The 18,743-nt window shown below is 36.0% G+C and overlaps 1 protein-coding gene across 1 annotated transcript in view; it reads left to right on the top strand.

The window, feature by feature from the left end:
• KCNU1 (potassium calcium-activated channel subfamily U member 1) overlaps positions 1 to 18,743 on the top strand; it is a 129,785-nt gene that overhangs the window by 36,760 nt on the left and 74,282 nt on the right. Inside the window, exons 11-18 of the mRNA XM_010348739.3 lie at positions 3,951 to 4,056; positions 5,186 to 5,268; positions 6,391 to 6,460; positions 6,872 to 7,024; positions 10,825 to 10,937; positions 11,302 to 11,373; positions 15,621 to 15,710; positions 15,848 to 15,945. Of these exons, the coding sequence (XP_010347041.1) occupies positions 3,951 to 4,056; positions 5,186 to 5,268; positions 6,391 to 6,460; positions 6,872 to 7,024; positions 10,825 to 10,937; positions 11,302 to 11,373; positions 15,621 to 15,710; positions 15,848 to 15,945 (785 nt within the window). The remainder of the gene's footprint in view (positions 1 to 3,950; positions 4,057 to 5,185; positions 5,269 to 6,390; positions 6,461 to 6,871; positions 7,025 to 10,824; positions 10,938 to 11,301; positions 11,374 to 15,620; positions 15,711 to 15,847; positions 15,946 to 18,743) is intronic.

Raw genomic sequence — 18,743 nt, 5'->3', positions numbered from 1 at the left:
TTGCAATAAAATCAATGTAAAATGGAACCTTCCTGTGGTTTTGATTTATATGCCCTTTATCACTACAGATGTGGAGCTTCACCATGTTTATTAGTCACACATCCTTTCTCTTTTCATGACATACTCATTCATATGTTTTGCCTATTTATTTTTTTACTTAACTATTCAGTGTGGTTTTTGCGATTTAATTTCAGGAATATGTAATACGTTATTTACACTAATTCTTAGTCAGTTGTGGGAATTGCAATTTCTTCTTCCAGTTTATAATTTGCCTTTTTACTGAATACTATGTCTTCTGATGCTATTATTATAGCCAAATATTGAATATTTTCTATTATATTAAAGCACTTCTTGTCTTTATTTAGAAATTCTTTCCCCATTCCATTGTTTAAAATATGTTGAACTACATTTCCTACCAATAATTTTAAATTTTTATTTTTGTCATTTAAGTCTAATTCATTTAGAACTTTTTGTGGAGTAAGATACATTTATAAAGTTTTTACCTTATTCCATACAAATGTAATTATTTTGTCAATGTCAGCTATTGAAAAACCCTTCTCTCTCCTGACTGATCTGACATGCCACCACTATGAATAGTGTACTTTCTATTTTATATAGAAATTGTACATATTAATCTTGTAATTAATTTTGTATATTAATCTTTTTCTAACCACATAAACTTTATTTTTTTGTAGTATTATTAAGGGTTTCCATGTAAATAATTATATTTATAATTAATTGTATAAGTATTTATATTTGTGTTATTATAATTATTTACAATAATTTGTTTATCTTCATAATAAACATAAATCAAGATTTTTTTTTCTTTTTTTTTTTTTTTTTTTTGAGACGGAGTTTCGCTCTTGTCACCCAGGCTGGAGTGCAATGGCGCGATCTCGGCTCACCGCAACCTCCGCCTCCTGGGTTCAGGCAATTCTCCTGCCTCAGCCTCCTGAGTAACTGGGATTACAGGCACGCGCCACCATGCCCAGCTAATTTTTGGTATTTTTAGTAGAGACGGGGTTTCACCCTGTTGACCAGGTTGGTCTCGATCTCTCGACCTCGTGATCCACCCGCCTCGGCCTCCCAAAGTGCTGGGATTACAGGCTTGAGCCACCGCGCCCGGCCTATAAATCAAGATTTATAACTGTATAAATCTTCATTAATTTCTCTATCTCTGTATTAGTGCTATAGTCTTTTAATTACTTTATATCTAGTCCTGTATATCTATAGGGCAAGTCTTTTTACCTTTCATTTTGTTTTTTGATAGTTGATAAGCTTTCCTTGGCCCTTTATATTTTATATAAATTTTAAGATTATTTTATCATGTATATTATCTTATTAAGGAAAACTGCCAAAATTTAATGAAAATCTAATCAAAACTTTAGATGCAGCATTGACTACTTAGGGCTACAAACTCTTCCCAACTTTTACTATACTGGAGTTATTCATTTATTTAGTTCTAATTTAGTATCCCTTAAAAATATGGTATAATTTCTCAGGTAGAGAGCTTACTAGCTTTTATTTCTACGTACTTGGTATTTTCTGATATTAGTGAAAGTAATATCTTCCAGTTGGATTTACTAGTTGTTTGCTTTTATACAGGAAAAACACAATTAAATTTTGTATATTAGTTTTTATATCTAACCACATAAATTTTATTTTTTTCTGTAGTAATATTAGGGGTTTCCATGTAAATAATTATATTTATATTATTTTTATAATTATTTATATTTGTATAATTATAATTATTTATATTGAAAATTTATCTTTATTTTATCATCTTTATAAAATAAATCTTTATAAATCAAGATTTATAAATCTTTATAAATAAATATTTTAAAAATCAGGATTTATAAATCTTTATAAATAAGTCTTTAAAATAAAGACACATTATACACATAAGGATTGAAAAGAAGGAAATAAACTATCTTTATCTGAAATAATATGATTGCTGAGAAATGAAATATAATGTTGAAATACAACAGTGATGGTATCTTTTCTTCTCATTTTTTTAAAAAAAAAACCCTTTCTTTTATTAAAGATATCTTTTTATTTTAAAGATATTTGTTGGATTAAAAATATTATCTTCTATTTCTAATATACCATGAATTGTATTTCTTAACTGTGAAGAAATATTTCTATCAATTTGTCTCTGCATGTGAGATGATTATATAATTGTTGTTTTTAAATTGTTAATGTGATGAATCACATTGATATTTTTGATAAATGATTATTTTGTCATTTTTAGTATTGGTTAGGAGCTATTTCGTATTTTTAATGTCTTTGAAAGGCTTTGTATAAAAGTGGGATTCTGTGTTACTTTAAAGTATGGTAGAAGTTAAATGTGAAACCATGTAGAACTAGTAGTTTTCCACGTTTTATTGGCAGGGAGTGTGTTTGGTTGTGTAGGTTTGTGTATGTGTTTGTTTTTGTTGTGTTTTGAGAGATTTTAAACTACAGCTTCAATTTATTTTTTAGGGCTGTTTAGGCTTTTTCTTTCTTATCGAGTTAGTTCTGGTAAGATATATTTTTAAGTAATTTGTTCATTTTATCTAAGTTTTCAGAGCTGTTAACATTTAATTATTTGCTGTCTACTTTTATGATTTTTTATATCTACTTTGGCTTTATATGTATTATATTTTCTTTATTCAATATTTACATCATTTTTGTCTTTTCTTCTTTCTTTATTAACTTTACCAAACTGTTGCCTATTATGCTAGGTTATTTTTCAAAGAACTGACTTTTCATGTGGCTTATCTTTTCTGTTTTATCTTTTTATCCCTTTTTCATTGTTTCTTATTCTTGTTTTTATTATTTATTTTCTTCTTATTTCCTTAATCTTATTCTAGTATGTCTCTAAAGCTATGTTACTCTGAAAAATACATGTTTAATATTTTCAACATAATTTATTTATGAGAATAATGATAAAGAATTGTTGTAATTTCTTCTTAGCCCATAGATTTCTAGCAATCTATTTTTTTTAAATTTCTAAATATGAAAACTATTTTTGTTTGTGTTTTGGTTAACTTCTAAATTAATTATATTGTGATCAAAGATCACTATATATAATAACTATGTTTTGTAATGTGTTGAGGCTTTCATTATCTGTCAAGTAAAGTGCCATTTTAATAAATATTTGTGTATTCTTTATAAAAATTATTTCCTCTTAATGTTCTTTGCAGAATTTATAAATATCAAACACGTGTGTTCAAGATCCATGATAATTGTTTTCTGCTTGCTCTATCAATAGTTTAAAAAGATATGTCAAAATCTCTCATGACAGTGTCAGATTCATCAATTTCTCCCTCTAGTTTTTTTCATTTTTGTTTTCTATATTTAAAAGCCATTTTATTAAATTTATAACTATTTTTAAATATTGTGCCTGTTTTAGTAACTCAGTTTTTTAAACTAAATAATGAACCTGTTCATCATTAGTAATTACATTTTTAAAAATTAACTTGATTTTTTTTCATATTACAATGAGGGATTCTACTAAATGCACTATATAAGTTATAAAAATCTCATCAAAAACGATGAGTTCGTGTCCTTTATAGGGACATGGAGGAACCTGGAAACCATCATTCTCAGTAAACTGACACAAGAGCAGAAAATCAAACACTGCATGTTCTCACTCATAGGTGGGTGTTGAACAATGAGAACACATGGACACAGGGAGGGGAGCACTACACACTGGGGTGTGTTGGGGGGAAATAGGGGAGGGACAGCTGGGGGTGGGGAGTTGGGGAGAGATAGCATGGGGAGAAATGCCAGATATAGGTGAAGGGGAGGAAGGCAGCAAATCACACTGCCATGTGTGTACCTATGCAACAATCTTGCATGTTCTTCACATGTACCCCAAAACCTAAAATGCAATTAAAAAAAAAAATCTCTAAACCCAGAGTCAATCAACTTTTTTCCTGCATTGCTGCCACATTCTTTTTGTCCAGGACCCCTCCTTCTTTGGAACTTGAAACCATATTTAAATGCTACTTGGCCTACACAACATTCATTTCTGGATCTGCAATGAAGTGGGAGGATCTGAGGCGAGTTGTGGTAAGATCTAGTTGTTTTTTTTTCTTGTAGTTTTCCAAAGTTGCAACAATTAAAATGATAGGATATATTGTTTTTTGAAAAGATATTGTATGAGCTTCTTTAATTGGTGGAAAATATGATTTCCTCAACTTTAAAAACAATCATAAATGAGGTGTAGTAATTGACCTCCAAATCTGATTTGACAAATGTGAAGCAGACCTCACTGTTTGCCATCACTTATATTTAAATTATTTATTTCACAAAATTCTCTATCTAAATCAGTTTTATTTTATCAGCCTAAGAGATCCGAAAAAGGTATGGATAGCAAGATGTGTTTGATCTTACCACACAAATAGAATTCTTACCAGAAGGCAGATCTCTAAGTCTGTCAGCTTTAATCAACTTCTCCTCCCAAATGCATGAATATGCTTTCCAATAGGAAAAACATAAAGGAAAATAGTAGAAATCCCATTAAATTTGGGACTAAAAATAATGAGCAACAGCCAACCTCTAAACAGGTTTGGCTTAAGATCAAATGCAGCTCCCTGTCATGTTCTCTGTCTTGGAGAATCAACAAACAGAAAAATTTGTATAAAACCAAGATCTACAGAGAAAACATGAAGAACTGAAGCAGAAAATGACTGACTCAGAAAAATCTTTCTTATTTCTGCAATTTAGTACTGTAAGAGCCCCTTCAATAATTTTCTAGAACTTTGAAATTCACACTCCGCCAATATTTAATAACTGCTTCCTGTGAGCCACGTAGACTCCCATTTCCTCTGTTCTTTGCTGTCCTGAAAGACAAGTAAATACATAGACAATTGCTTATAAAGGTCTTATGGCTTATCACTAGGCATCAAACAATGGTTTTGGGTTGTAAGAAAAATATAACTGCATTTTACCCACTTGAAAGCAATCTTTCACTTGTGTCACAGACCCTGTGCCCTGGACCATCAGCTGCACCCCTTGCCCCTTGCAGCATTTGCAGAACAACAATCGTAAAAGACAGCCTAATTACAACTCATTCCGAAGTGTGTCCTCTTTTTTGTTAGCAATTTTATTACAAAATTCTAAGAAAACCCGAAAGGGGAAGACCAGAGCATGTCCCACGTAATTAACAAGATGGCTGCTGTCTGATCTTGAATGGTAGGTGGAATCTGCAGAGGCATGCCTGATCATAGCCAACCCTTTGTGCAGTGATTCCCATGCTGAAGATATTTCCAACATTATGAGGTAAGAAGCTGGTATTGTGTCTTGTATAATATAATGATTGTTTTTTTCTATCTCTTTTAAAGTAATACCCGGTACATAAGAACAAACAGGAGAAAATGCCACCTATTATATCACTAAGTTCATTATATTCCAAGGTTCTGCCTACTTTTTGCCCTTTCCCCAAGACTGTGCAGACAGATGCAAAAGGAAATGAAAATAGAGCACCTGAGAGTGTATGTGCTTCTTTACATAATTTCATGAAGTTTCATATGTATACTAGCTACCTCAATTTAAAAAGCAAGCATACAAATAAGTGATTATTATTCAGACTGCACCATTATAACTAATATCCTCTCCTGAAAAATAAAGAAGCAATTGTATGAACCCTATTGGTACACATTATTTATTGAGATTTTTCTCCAGTAATTGTGGTGAAAGATTATGCATGGTGCGGAATGATGTGCTTTTGAGCATTTGAGCATCAGTAAGTATTTTCAAGATGGCTAGAGTCTGTGTTATTACATTAAACTATGAATTCTTTGAGCAGGAATCTGACTTGTGGTAACAAAGATCCAACTGTGATTATGATGTCAATGGCATTTTGCCTAATCCAGATGAACTTCCAATCTCCAGAGTAAAATAAATACATGCAGCTGAAGGTGACATTACATATAGCAAGAAACAGCTGAAAATTTGTACCATGCACAATACAGTAAATCTGAGATAGATCTCAGTTTCTTAATTTGTAAAATCAAATAGTCGAATTAGACAGTCCATGAGCTATTTCAAGTTACAGACAACCCATCAAATTTCTGTTTTTACCTGTAATTATTAGGTTTAGATTTGAAGGCTAAAACATGAAACTGTTGATTTCCTCCTCAAGAATTGATCTCAGAAGAGCACAATCTTCTAATACCAAGAGATAATCATTCCATATACTTAGTTCGCAAAGTCATGAAAACAATTATGCTCTTCTGTGTATGCTACTAAAAACATTTTTAGAAAATAACATAACAATAAAATGTATTATATGATAAGTTTTTCTACACTTACCTACATATTAATTTAACTCTGAATTGAATTACATTACAAAGCCCTTTGGATATGACACATCATTAATGTGACTGTTTGGGATTTATATAGGGTGCTCTCGATCAAGAACTATTTCCCTACCAGCAGAGTCATCATACAGATACTTCAATCCCATAACAAGGTATTGCAACATTCTAGCATATTCAGTCTCCCCCTCTTTTTATCTGTAAAGCTAGTGGAACATTTTTATTTCTAACGGATGTGTAAATAAAACGTTTTTGCTAATCCCAGGTAAAATTTGGAGTCTCATTAAGATGGATAATAATTTAAGAATGTAAATTGGGGACAGAATTCGAGGTTTAAGTCATTTGACCTGATTTTGCAACTATGGCTATTTTTGCTGCAGAATATGAGAGTCATTGACCACTAACCACTTTCAAATGCTGAATTTGTTCTTATTATTTTCATTGACCTGGGCACTACTTTTATGTGCAAGAATGAAAAATAAATGATTTCAAGTAAATTAAAGAAAGTAAGACATTCATCCTAAAGAGCTTTCTTGAGGCGTGACCTGCTTTGTACTATGGAACAGGTCTATCTGCCAATGATTCCCAGCTGGAACTGGAACACTGGAGACAATATCATCTGCTTTGCTGAATTAAAGCTTGGATTCATCGCCCAGGGCTGTTTGGTGCCAGGCTTGTGTACCCTCCTTACGTCTCTATTTGTGGAGCAAAACAAAAAGGTAACCTTGTAAATTAATGTTGATTCTTGGTTCTGTCCCATGTCCTACATATTGACATCAGAAGCAGAACAAAAATTTTGAGAGAAGCATGAAGGCCCCAAGAAATGAGATTTAACTTCTGCTTGAGCTGAAAGGAATGAGAAGATCTGGATTTAAAAGTCCTAGGTACCACATTGACCTTGAAGAAATCATTTATCTTATTCCTGTCTTAGAGTATTTATCTACAAAACAGAAAAAATTATAACTCTGCTTCCTAACTACAGTCCAGGATGTTATAAATGAAAGTAAATTCATCAAGGTAGAAGTATTGAGTTATTGAAAGTGAAAATATAAATAAAGGTTATATTATTAATGAAGGATTCATATATTTCAAAACAAATTAAATACAAAATAATAATTGGTATAATAATAATTACATTCATCAAATAGAAATAATGATACAAATAATAATTAAAATCTAATTTTTCTAGGTTGTTTTAGGGAGAATTGCATGCTGGAATAGTAACAGTGACCACATAATGAGTGCCTAATGTCTTGTACTTCCCCTCAGTAATATTTTAAGTTAGTTTCCCAGCAGTGAATTGGTGAAACGAACTAATTTGATCACAGCATAGAACTGTCTGGTCCACAGTGTTGTTACCTCAGTGCTCTATGCCTCTGTTGTTATCTCCACACACTGTCTCACATCAAGATTTTTGATACCTTTGTCTGAGACAAAGTAAGGGGCTAAAAGTGACTCTTGGGATAAAATTCTGTAGCATAAAAGGTGGTCTTCCAAATACCATTTTCATGAAATACGCCAGGCAAGGTGTTCTAACCCTTGCCTGGTCCTGGTCTTTCTTTCCTAAAGCCCTTGCAGAGAATGACCTTACTTTCCATTTTATTCTGAGTCCATGCTTGCCTTTTACACACTTGACTTCCCTCTTGACCTCTCTTTGCTCACTCTTTCCTCAGTTCTCTCTTTCCTCTGTTCAGTACAAATGTTTGCATCTTTCTCTGTTTCTTCCCTTGTGCTATTTAAGAAAAAGTAAAAGAAGTGAGAAGTGCTCTGGCCAGTTGTATGCTAATTGCAGCAAATGAAATGCTTCTGTGATTCTTTCTGTGAATGTAAAGAGATAGAATATACGGATTTTAAAAAATGACATTCAGGGTGTAGGGAATGAGCCTTCATGCAGCTACAACACATGAGCTTTTACTTTCATTTAGTGGTCACTGTCTAAAGCCTAGAAAATGGTCTATACGGACATTGTCTTTGTGTTGTGTATTTGGAAAGTAGCAGAGAACATCAATATTTCTTGAGATTATTGTGATTTCAATCTCCATGGCTGGAGAAAATGAATGAAAATAAATAGAATGATAACTCTATATGAAGACTTAGCCTCCTTCATGAAACTATAAAAGATAGAGATGTAAAACCATCCTACTGTGTTTCTCTTTGAAAAAAAAAAAAAAAAAAAAAAAAAAAAAGCTAGAGTTGTCGGGAACAGTGGCTTGTGCTTGTAAATCCCAACACTTTGTGAGGCTGAGGCGGGCGGATCACTTGAACTCAGCAGTTTGAGACCAGCCTGGCCAACATAGTGAAGCCCTGTCTCTACTAAAAATACATAAAAATTAGCCAGGCATGGTGGCATGCACCTGTAGTTACAGTAGCTGGGGAGGCTGAGGCAGGAGAATCACTTGAACCCAGGAGGTGGAGGTTGCAGTGAGCCGAGATCATGCCAGTGCACTCCAGCCTGGGCAACAAAGTGAGACTGTGTCTCAATAAATAAGTAAGTAAACAAAATAAAAATAAGATCTAGAGTTGTAACCCCCTCACTAAGAATGATTACCCGTCATTATTTATACAAGATGGATTTTAGCTTACAGGAGTTGAGAAATATTTGTGGTCTCCATAATTTTTTTTCTTGAGTGAAGTCTGAAATCTGTTTTCAGGAATCCTAAACTGAACAGAATCTGGCAAAATGTGTGAAAACTGAATTCTTCTCTGGTGCTTTAGATTCTGTAAGAAACTATCGACTTTGCTTTAATGGCCAGGACTCCAGAGTTTTATGCTCCATTTCTCTCAGAGTAGGCCCTTACTTTCCCTGACTGTCAATTTCTCTACCTATAAAATTAAAGTTATTAATCTCATAACCAGCTTTTTCTAAGTATTGAATTAATATTTGTAAAACTTCTGAGAACTCAGATGAAAAGACCTTGAATCAATGCAATGTATTTTAATTATATTGATCATATTGTGAAAAATTGTAGCTTGAAGATCATTTCCGGTTGGTTCTTGGTTTAGAGCATTGCCTTAAACTTAAATTTAGATTAGATCTGATCCAACAGGCTTACTTGAGCACCTGGATTCTACTATCCAAATTCCCCATTTTCTTTTCTGATCTTTTTAAAACTACCTCAGGAAGTCTTCTCCATCCCCAGGTTATCATTTTTTATCTTCTTTCAAAAACTGAAACATTTAGAAATAAGCCAATTTCTTTAGTTATTGGAAATTAAACAGTGATAGGAACTACCCAATGATCAGAGTCCTCCTCATGAGAGGACTCAAAGAAAGTGAGAAAAGGAAGAAGATTCATTCAGCTGAATCTTGATGGCAGAAGCAGGCACTGGATTGCCCAAAATAGTCTGTCTTTTTTGGTAGGGCAGAATCGTTGTCTGTGTATTTGTTTTTGTCTTGCTTTTCCCATACTGCATCATGACCATCTGAAGAGAATTTCTGAACCAACCATATCTCTACACAGCACAGTGCTCCTAAAGGTTTAGAAATCCAAGATTTTCAGCCGAGAGTGGTGGCTCACACCTGTAATCCCAGCACATTGGGAGGCCAAGGCGGGCAGATCACAAGGTCAACAGATTGAGACCATCCTGGCCAACATGGTGAAACCCTGTCTCTACTAAAAATAAAAAGATTAACTGGGCATGGTAGCACACACCTGTAGTCTCAGCCACCAGGAGATTCACTTGAACCTGGGAGGCAGAGGTTGCCATGAGCCAAGATCGCAACACTGCACTCTAGCCTGGCAACAGAGCAAGATTCGTCTCAAAAAAAGAAAAAAAAATGGAATTCAAGATTTTCATCGGAGATTCTGGGCTTTAAGAAGCCTGTCTTGCTATATCAGAGCAGTGTGGTGGTGATTCTCATGGCAGTGGGTGAAGAAGGATGAGGAGAGGATCTTAGATGAAACATCAGCCGTGAGTTCCTAACAGCCTTTCTGTTAGGTTCAGTGCATTTAGCCTTTTTGAGATATCTCTCTCCTTTCACATCTCCCATTTCTCTAGAAACATACTGTGTGCCTTGATTTCTCCATTCTCTCTCTTCCACGTGTCAGGGTAGCCCTTCGAGTTCATCTGAGCTTATGAAGGGTTCTGATACTGGGCAGAAGTCTGAGTATTTGCTTCTTTGAGGTACATGGTTAGAAGAAAGCTAAAATGTTTTAAACCAATTTTGAAGAGTCATATCCAGAGAGAGGTAATTTAGATTTCACATTAGCCTTACCATCTGATTTTTACTAACTCAAAAGCTGAAATCAGGGGTGGGCAATGGAGAATTCTCACTGCCAGCAAGGAAACTTGAGTGCAGTCTGGGAAGAAAATAAGTCCTGATGTGTCTGCCTTATCCTGAACTCTGGTGAAAATAGTTGAGATGGAGCTAACCTTTTAGTTACTCCTTTAACATGTCTCTAGTTAGGCACTAAGATAAATCTCCTTTTAATAAATCGTTCACTGCTTAACAGAACATGAATTCTAACATTCCACCTTCCTTGTCATTTTGCTTCATGTGACATAATTGTGTATTCCAGGTTTCTCCTAAACAGACGTGGCAGAAACATTTCTTGAATGGCATGAAGAACAAAATTCTGACCCAACGTCTCTCTGATGACTTTGTTGGAATGAGTTTTCCTGAAGTTGCCCGGTAAGTGAAGCGAAATACTTCCCTCATTTTTCAGGCAACAACATTCTTTCAACAAGGTGCATTGAGGGCATACTGTAGGCCAGGCTCCATTACACACTGAACATCTAAGAATGGATCGCCCAGGGTCCCTGCCACTTAGAAGCTTACAGTTGGGGTGGGGAAATTTCATCTCTTTCCCGGTTGGCACATGGACTCTTGGTTACTTCAGGTTGACTCCCTTACAAGGAATCATTCCATACTGGGAGTTTTTCCTCTAAGATACTGGTTTCCTCCTAGGTGCAGGACACAGAGTGTTAGTTATTTTCTTGTTCACTGGTGCCCTTATGTTCTCTCTCTCCTTACAACTCCTCGTCTTCCTTCCCAGGCTCTGCTTTCAGAAGATGCGGCTCCTGTTGATAGCCATTGAATACAAGTCCCTCTTCAAAGATGGTTTCTGGTACCAATAAGTCTGCTCATCTTTTTAGTTTTTTTTTTTTTTTTCTTTTCTTTTTTTTTTTTTTTTCTGGAGAATCTTTGTGATTAAGACTTTTTCCAAAATGCAGTCATAACTAAGCTTTTTTCCATTGGTGGGTTGGTTCAGAGGCAGCCTCTGGGGCTCCTCGGCTCCCTTGCTGTGGGTCATACAGTGCAGTCTCTGATGGCTGAGGTTAGGGTGGTAACCCTCGTAGGTAAACACTTCCCCTTTGTCCTCAGACCCTGCCCCAGTTCTCTCTCAGGAGCAGAGAGAAGAAGAAATGGTCACCTATTCAGATCGGTTTTCCTTAATAATATTACCAAATCTTGATCATGAAATAATACTACAAAAGAGAATTATTTGTGATTAAAAAAAAATGTTCCCACAAACACTGACCATGGAAAGTAGAGGACAAGGCCAGGTACAGTGGTTCATGCCCGTAATGCCGGCACTTTGAGAGGCTGAGGCAGGCAGATCACTTGAGGCCAGGAGTTGGAGAGCAGCCTGGCCAACATGGTGAAACCTCATCTCTACTAAAAATACAAAAATTAGTGGGGCATGGTGGGGCACCTGGCCCTGTAATCTCAGCTACTTGGGAGGCTGAGGCACAAGAATTGCTTGAACCTGGGAGGCAGAGGTGCAGTGAGTTGAGATCACCCCACCGCACTTTAGCCTAGGTGACAGACCAAGGCTCTCTCTACAAAAAAAATAATTTTTAAGAAAAGTAAATGATAAAATATGGCAAAATGGGAATCTGACCAGTCTACTGGACAAAGGCTATTATTGATAGAGTGGATAAAGGAGAGGTAACATCACCAGACATCAGCATGTCCTGAGAACGCATAAGTGAATAAATATGAGAGTAAGAGAAGTCATCACATTATGCAAAATAAAATTCAGAACAAATGAAATGTACATAAGCCTAAATAGGAGAAAAGGGGGGAAAGAAAGACAAACAGATACTATAATACAGAGAAAAAAAGATGCATAAAGAAAAGGGCTGGAACTTAAATGGGATGAGGGCAAGAAAGACTATGTTGGCTCATGTGTCCGTTTTAGTGAAAAATTAACTTGTGCTAAATAGGAATTAACAGATTAGATTCTGATCCTGACTATTTTGCTGGCCCTGTGATTGTGAAGGATTCATCATTTGTAGAATGAGGAAATAGAGTTAATGGCTTTCTTACACACCTTCCAGTTCTAAAATTGACACTACCAGAAATTCTAAAATTTTAGGAAAACATTCAAAATGCAATAATTTTAAATTTTATTAGATGAACTATAAAGGAATTATTATATGTGAAAGGCTGGAAAAAAGAAAAGATCTGAGTTAAGAGGATGTAGAGGGCATCTGGGTAGAAGACATCAGTGGGATATTGGAAGAAGCAGGTCACAAAGAAAAGAATAACAAGTAATACTGCCTGGCTGGCTAAGTTCTGCTTAAAAATCCTGCCATGCTCAAGCAAATCTCAAAATCAAAACCTCTGAATGTAAATATCTGCATAAATGGGCCTCCTACTAGAAACAGGTCGTAGTAAAAAGCATAGACTTGGAATCATAAGCCAGCTAGTTTGGGTTTCAGACTGGCCTAAAATTTTTATCGAGTTTTAGTAACCACTTTGGCTTTCAATCACCTGGGCTATATGTCAGAATTATTTACAAAATTTTAAAAGACTTACAGATTACAAAACCCCACACTGACTGTGCAAAATCAAAGTCTTCAAGGGTGAGCCTGAGTATTATTTCTCAAGTCTCCATGATATAATTGGTTCATTCACTGGGATTTGGAAACTACAACCAAATGTCCTTAAGATCCTTTCGCCTCTCAACAATCTAGATTTCTGTAAACTTTATTAAGATGACTGTTAGGACATCACAGACCAGAAACATGAATATTTATTTAGCAACTAATCCCACGTAGGTTGAAGAAGTCCTGTTTACTACTCAAAACACATGTGCCCCGATGAAAGAGGGAGCTGCTGAAGCAGAGATATAACTTTGGCTTCTCACTGGGAAGTCTAGTGAATCCAAGGAATTAACTTCTGATTTGGCAAATCTATTGATAATAACATTCTTTTACATGATTGATACTTTGTGACCAACACTGTTATAGACCCGTTACCTATGTTAACTCTTGAATAATCCTCACAACAGTGCTGTAAGATGTTATTACTAGTCTAGTTTTACAGAGGAGGAGGCTGAACCCCAGAAAGTTAAATCATTTTCCCAACCTCACACAACTCCCAAGTGGCAGAGCCAGGATCTGAACTCAGGTACTCTGGTTCCAGGCCTGTGCTTCTGTCACCATCCTGTAGTAAATTCACTGCTGCCATCATTGGTGGAAGGAAGACTGCACATTTAAATATCTGGGCTTTAAGCAAATACATTGAAATTCTGGGGAAAACCCTCTCTTCTTACCTTTTCATTCCTCTTCTAATTGGCAAGCTTGAAGAGCTCCTAAGACTCACAAAAGCCTTGGATAATTTTATAAGAGTTTTTCTTAGGGATCTGACCCCAATCACATAGTGTAATGATTTTGTTTCGGGGACAAACATTCTCTGATAGAGCAACCGGGCAAAACATAAAGGGAATCACGAATAACACCACTTTAGGAAAATCCTTAAGAGAGGCTCACCTCTTTTCTCAAATACAATTGAATATATGTTTTATTGTGAGAGTATCTTCATAGCTAGATATTTAATATAAGTTCAGAGAAAATGCTCACCTTAAAAAAAAAATGGAGGAATGGCCAGGCACGGTGGCTCACACCTGTAATATCAGCACTTTGGGAGGCTGAGGCACCTGAGGTCAGGAGTTTGAGACCAGCCTGGCCAACATGGTGAAACTCCATCTCTACTAAAAATACAAAAAGTTAGCTGGGCATGGTAGCACATGCCTATAATCCCAGCTTCTCAGGAGGTTGAGACAGGAGAATCACTTGAACCTGGAAGGCAGAGTTGCAGTGCGCCAAGATGGCACCATTGCACTCCAGCCTGGGCAACAAGAGTGAAACTGTCTAAAAAAAAAAAAAAAAAAAAGAGAGAGAGAGACAACTAAGACACAACTAAACATGTATCTGCTAGTTAGTGAGCATCATCCGATAATATTTAAGGGGTCACAGCTGTATTTTCTTTTCCTTTCAAAATTAAAACCAGTTATTACACTCACTAATATAAGTCGGCAAATACTCAGAAAAGGCTATCCATTGTCTTAGGTAGTAATCTTCGTGAACACAGCTATACAGCCTGGGTCTATTCTTGGCATAGGGCTGAAGAACTTTGGCTGTGCAAGCCCATTTATTTTTGTGAGGGTTCTCTAACACTTGCAAGGTGTGAGTATGCCAACAACAGAATAAGCTTTGCCAGAATTAAAATTTCACCTAATTTCAATGTGAATACAAGATGAGGGATGATTTTTAAAAGAGGAAAGAATAACTTCCATTCTGCAAAAAAGAAATAAGGGGAATTATAGGACTGTAAGACTTCACCATATTAGACATCTGAATTGAAGGAAATAAAGGCAGGAGATCCTGATAAACAGGAAGAAATGTGGGTAATTCTAAAAACCGTAGCAGAGTAATGCATCAAAGAGTATCAGGGACAGAAAATAATAACACAGTATTCTCAAACACATAAACCACACGAAAATAGAAAATCAAAAAGTTCAAGTAATGTAATAATGGAAATAATTCACATGGTTTCTGCTCTCAAAAATCTTGCAATCAACATAAACAAAAGTGAAGTCAAAAGAAATGCACAACCCCAAAATCTGCATAGGTGAATACAAGGAACTTTTGAATACAGCTGGTTAATTAAATATTAATTTTAAATGACAAGTGGCCCAAAGAAGAACATTACTAGGATGATGCTAGGCCTGGCAACTGTATGGTCTTGGCGTATTTGTCATTTGATAGCTTAAATCAGCTAGGTGTCATGCACCTGAGTTGGTTGGGCCATCTCAGATGCATGACAATCCGGAAGGAGCATCGCTGCGCAGATCCACTGCGTGTTCAGCTCACTGATCAGATTGTTCCCTGGCTTCCCTTTGTATAGTCAGCCACAATCAAACAAAGGATTACAAATGTCAAATTCACATTCTCCAGCAGTAAAAGGAGATTGAAACTGATTAACTTAGCAACTTAGAATCCATTGATCATAACAGAAAGCAGCACCAACTATTGCCACTGAAATCAGAGAGAAACGTTACCGTGTGTTTGTTTTCGTTTCCAGTGGTCTGATACTAAATCCCCCTGCACAAGTTAAGATACATAGGAACACATTAGGGTTCTTTATTGCTGAAACTCCAAAGGAAGTCAAAAGGTAATTTTTAAAAATTACTTTATGGGGGGAAAGCACTAAAGCAAAAACAGCTTAATGGGAGGCCTACTGAGTCAGCACCACATCTCCTTGGTGTTAAGACTCACGTAAGTCATTCTTGCTTTTCTTCCCTTGTCCAGAGCCTTGTTTTACTGTGCGGTCTGTCACAATGATGTGCTTATTCCTGAGCGAATTACAAACTGTGGCTGCAAAAGCAGAAACCAGCAGCACATCCCAGGTAATTGCACTTTATAGCTGGCTGTCCTTAGCTCAGCCTCTAGGGAACTGCCTGAGCAAAGAGAAGAGGGTTCCATCTCTTAAAATGCAATGTCCATTTGAACTTGGCCGGGAAGTGGAGGCACTTCCTCACTGGCCACATGAGACGTGAGAATCAGTGCTTTGGAGCTGGAAGAAACCTAACTAGTTATCTAATTCAATTCCTTTAAAGGGAGGCAAATGAATTTTAAGAGATCCAGTCACGTTGTCCAAAGTCACATAGCCAGTTAGTGGAATCACCATGCTCAATCCCAGGCATGCTGACTTTCAGCCCATTGCTTTTTCATGATTTCACAGTTTTTCACAACTTTGGACTGAAAACTCAGCCTATTACTCGACTGTTTCGTTGGCCATGAGGATGCTACCTCATGATCATACCTTGAGTACTCTGTTTCCTTAATGGTTGGCAAGAAGTTTAAAGTTTACTCATCCTGACTTGGTGCTGAGGGAATGTAATTTTCTCTATTTTCTCTAACTGAACTCAGCAGTTTACCAGCAACCCTTTCCACTTAATGGCAGAAAAGGAAAAATTAATCTAAAGCATTCATAATCACTTAGTCCCTTCTGGATTAAACCTTAGCCTCATCCAAGTACATTCAGACTCTTTGTGTAAAACCCCAGGGTTTCAGAATTTAAACTTAGTCAATTCAAAATATGAATTTTTCTATCGGCGCTATTTTCATTCCTAAGGTTCTTATTCTCTCCTTCTTCCCAGAATGTTACTTAAATGCAAGAGTAAGCCGACTTAGCATCATGAGCATTCTCGAAGTGAGCCACAGTCTTCACTGATTTCTCCTGAGGTTTCTAATTAACTTTGGTCTGTCGTTGTCTCCTTCCATCACTTCTGCATCAACAACCAGTGAATCTGCCTCTCCTGCTTTGGGTCAGGCTCTATCACTTGTTACTGAAATCCAGTCTCCTAGTCTTGAAATCTGCAAAACCCTTTTCAGTAACCCTTGTCTTTTCATTTCCTCTAAATTTTTTTTCCTATTACTTTTAGTTCACATGTAATAATTGCATATATTTTGGAAATACAGAGTGATATTTTGATATGGATATATAGTGTATGATGATCAAATCAGGGTAATTAGCATATCCATCCATCACCTTAAACTTCTGTCACTTTCTTTGTGTTGTGAATATTCAAAATCCTCCCTTCTAGTCTTTTGAAAATTATAGTTAATCATGAAGGATACTAGGAATTATTCCTCCTGTCCTGCTGTAACATTGCATTCTCTAATCAATCTCTCCCCTTCTCTCCCTCTCTCTCCCCTTCTCATCCTTTAATAACCATAATTTGACTCTCTACTTCCATTAACTCAATTGTCTTTTAACTCCCATGTATGGGTGAATATGTGGTGAACCTAATGTCCTCCAGCCTCATCCATTTTGCTGCCAATGACAGGATTTCATCCTTTTTAATGACTGCATAGTATTTCATTGTTTATATGTATCATATTTTCTTTATCTATTTATCTTTTGATGAACATTTAGGCTGCTTCCATAACTTAGTTATTGTGTATAGACCTACAATAAACATGGAGTGCAGTTATCTTTTTGATACACTGCCCTTCTTCTTTCCCTTCTCCTCCTCCTCCTCCTCCTCCTCCTCCTTCTTCTTTTTGATAGATATCCAGTAGTAGAATTGCTGGATTATATGGTAGTTCTACTTTTAGTTTTTTGGTGAATTCCTATACGTTTTCCATAGCAGCTATACTAATTCACGTTTCTACCAAGAGAGTGTAAGAGTCCCCTGTTCTCCAAACCCTTGTCAGAACCTATTGTTTTGTTTTGTTTTGTCTTTTTGATAATAGTCATTGTAACTGGAGTAACATGACAGCTCATTGTAGTTTTGATTTTCATTTCTCTGATAATTAATGATGTTAAACATTTTTATATACCATTTGTATGTCTTCTCTTGCAAAATGTTTATTCAGGTCATTTTCCTATTTTTAATCAGATTATTATTATTATTATTATTATTTTGCCATTGAGTTCCTTGTATATTCTGCATATTAGTCTCATGTCAGATAAATGGTTTGCAGATATTTTCTCCAGTTCTACAGATGTCTCTTCAATTAGTTGATTGCTTTCTTTGCTGTGTGGGTTTTCACTTAATATAGCACCAATTGTCTGCTTTGGGTTTTGTTCCCTGTGATTTTGAAGTCTTAGCTATAAAATATTTGCCTAGTTTAACATCTTGAACCATTACTTTCTTTTAGTTGTTTTGTAGTTTTGGGTATTCCATTTAAGTCTCTAATCCATTTCAAGTTAGTTTTTGTATGAGGTGAAAGAAAGGGGTCTAGTTTCATTCTTCTGCATGTGGATATCCAGTTTTCCTGGCACCATCACTGAAGAGGATCCATTTCTCACTTGGTGTGTTTGTGGCACCTTCGTTGACCTAATGTCATTTTAGTGTCTCTGCTGTTTGGGATTTTTAACTCTCCTCCTGTATATGCATTTGTGTGTCAGGACGTGGGAACCTCAGTGGGTTTCTCTCTGCATTTCTCCCTGTTTACAGGCGCTGTCATGTTTCTTCTGTGATCATCTTGCATTGTTTTCAGACACACTTTAAATAGCACCCCACTGAGAATCCATATGAAAAGGGAAGCATCTCTCTCATTCTCTCCTTGCATGTCATACAGATATCATATTTTCCTTGCCCTGTCACCCTTACTAACCTGAAGCATGGCACATATGTGGAGGGAGGTGGAGAACTGGGTTCTTTCTCAGAGATCCAGGCTCTGTCCTATCTTTAGA

This window comes from Saimiri boliviensis, chromosome 13 (genome assembly GCF_048565385.1).
Source record: "Saimiri boliviensis isolate mSaiBol1 chromosome 13, mSaiBol1.pri, whole genome shotgun sequence".
Taxonomy (NCBI): Eukaryota; Metazoa; Chordata; class Mammalia; order Primates; family Cebidae; genus Saimiri; species Saimiri boliviensis.
The sequence above is the reverse complement of the archived record's forward strand: the minus strand, read 5'-3'. Positions and strand labels throughout refer to the sequence as shown.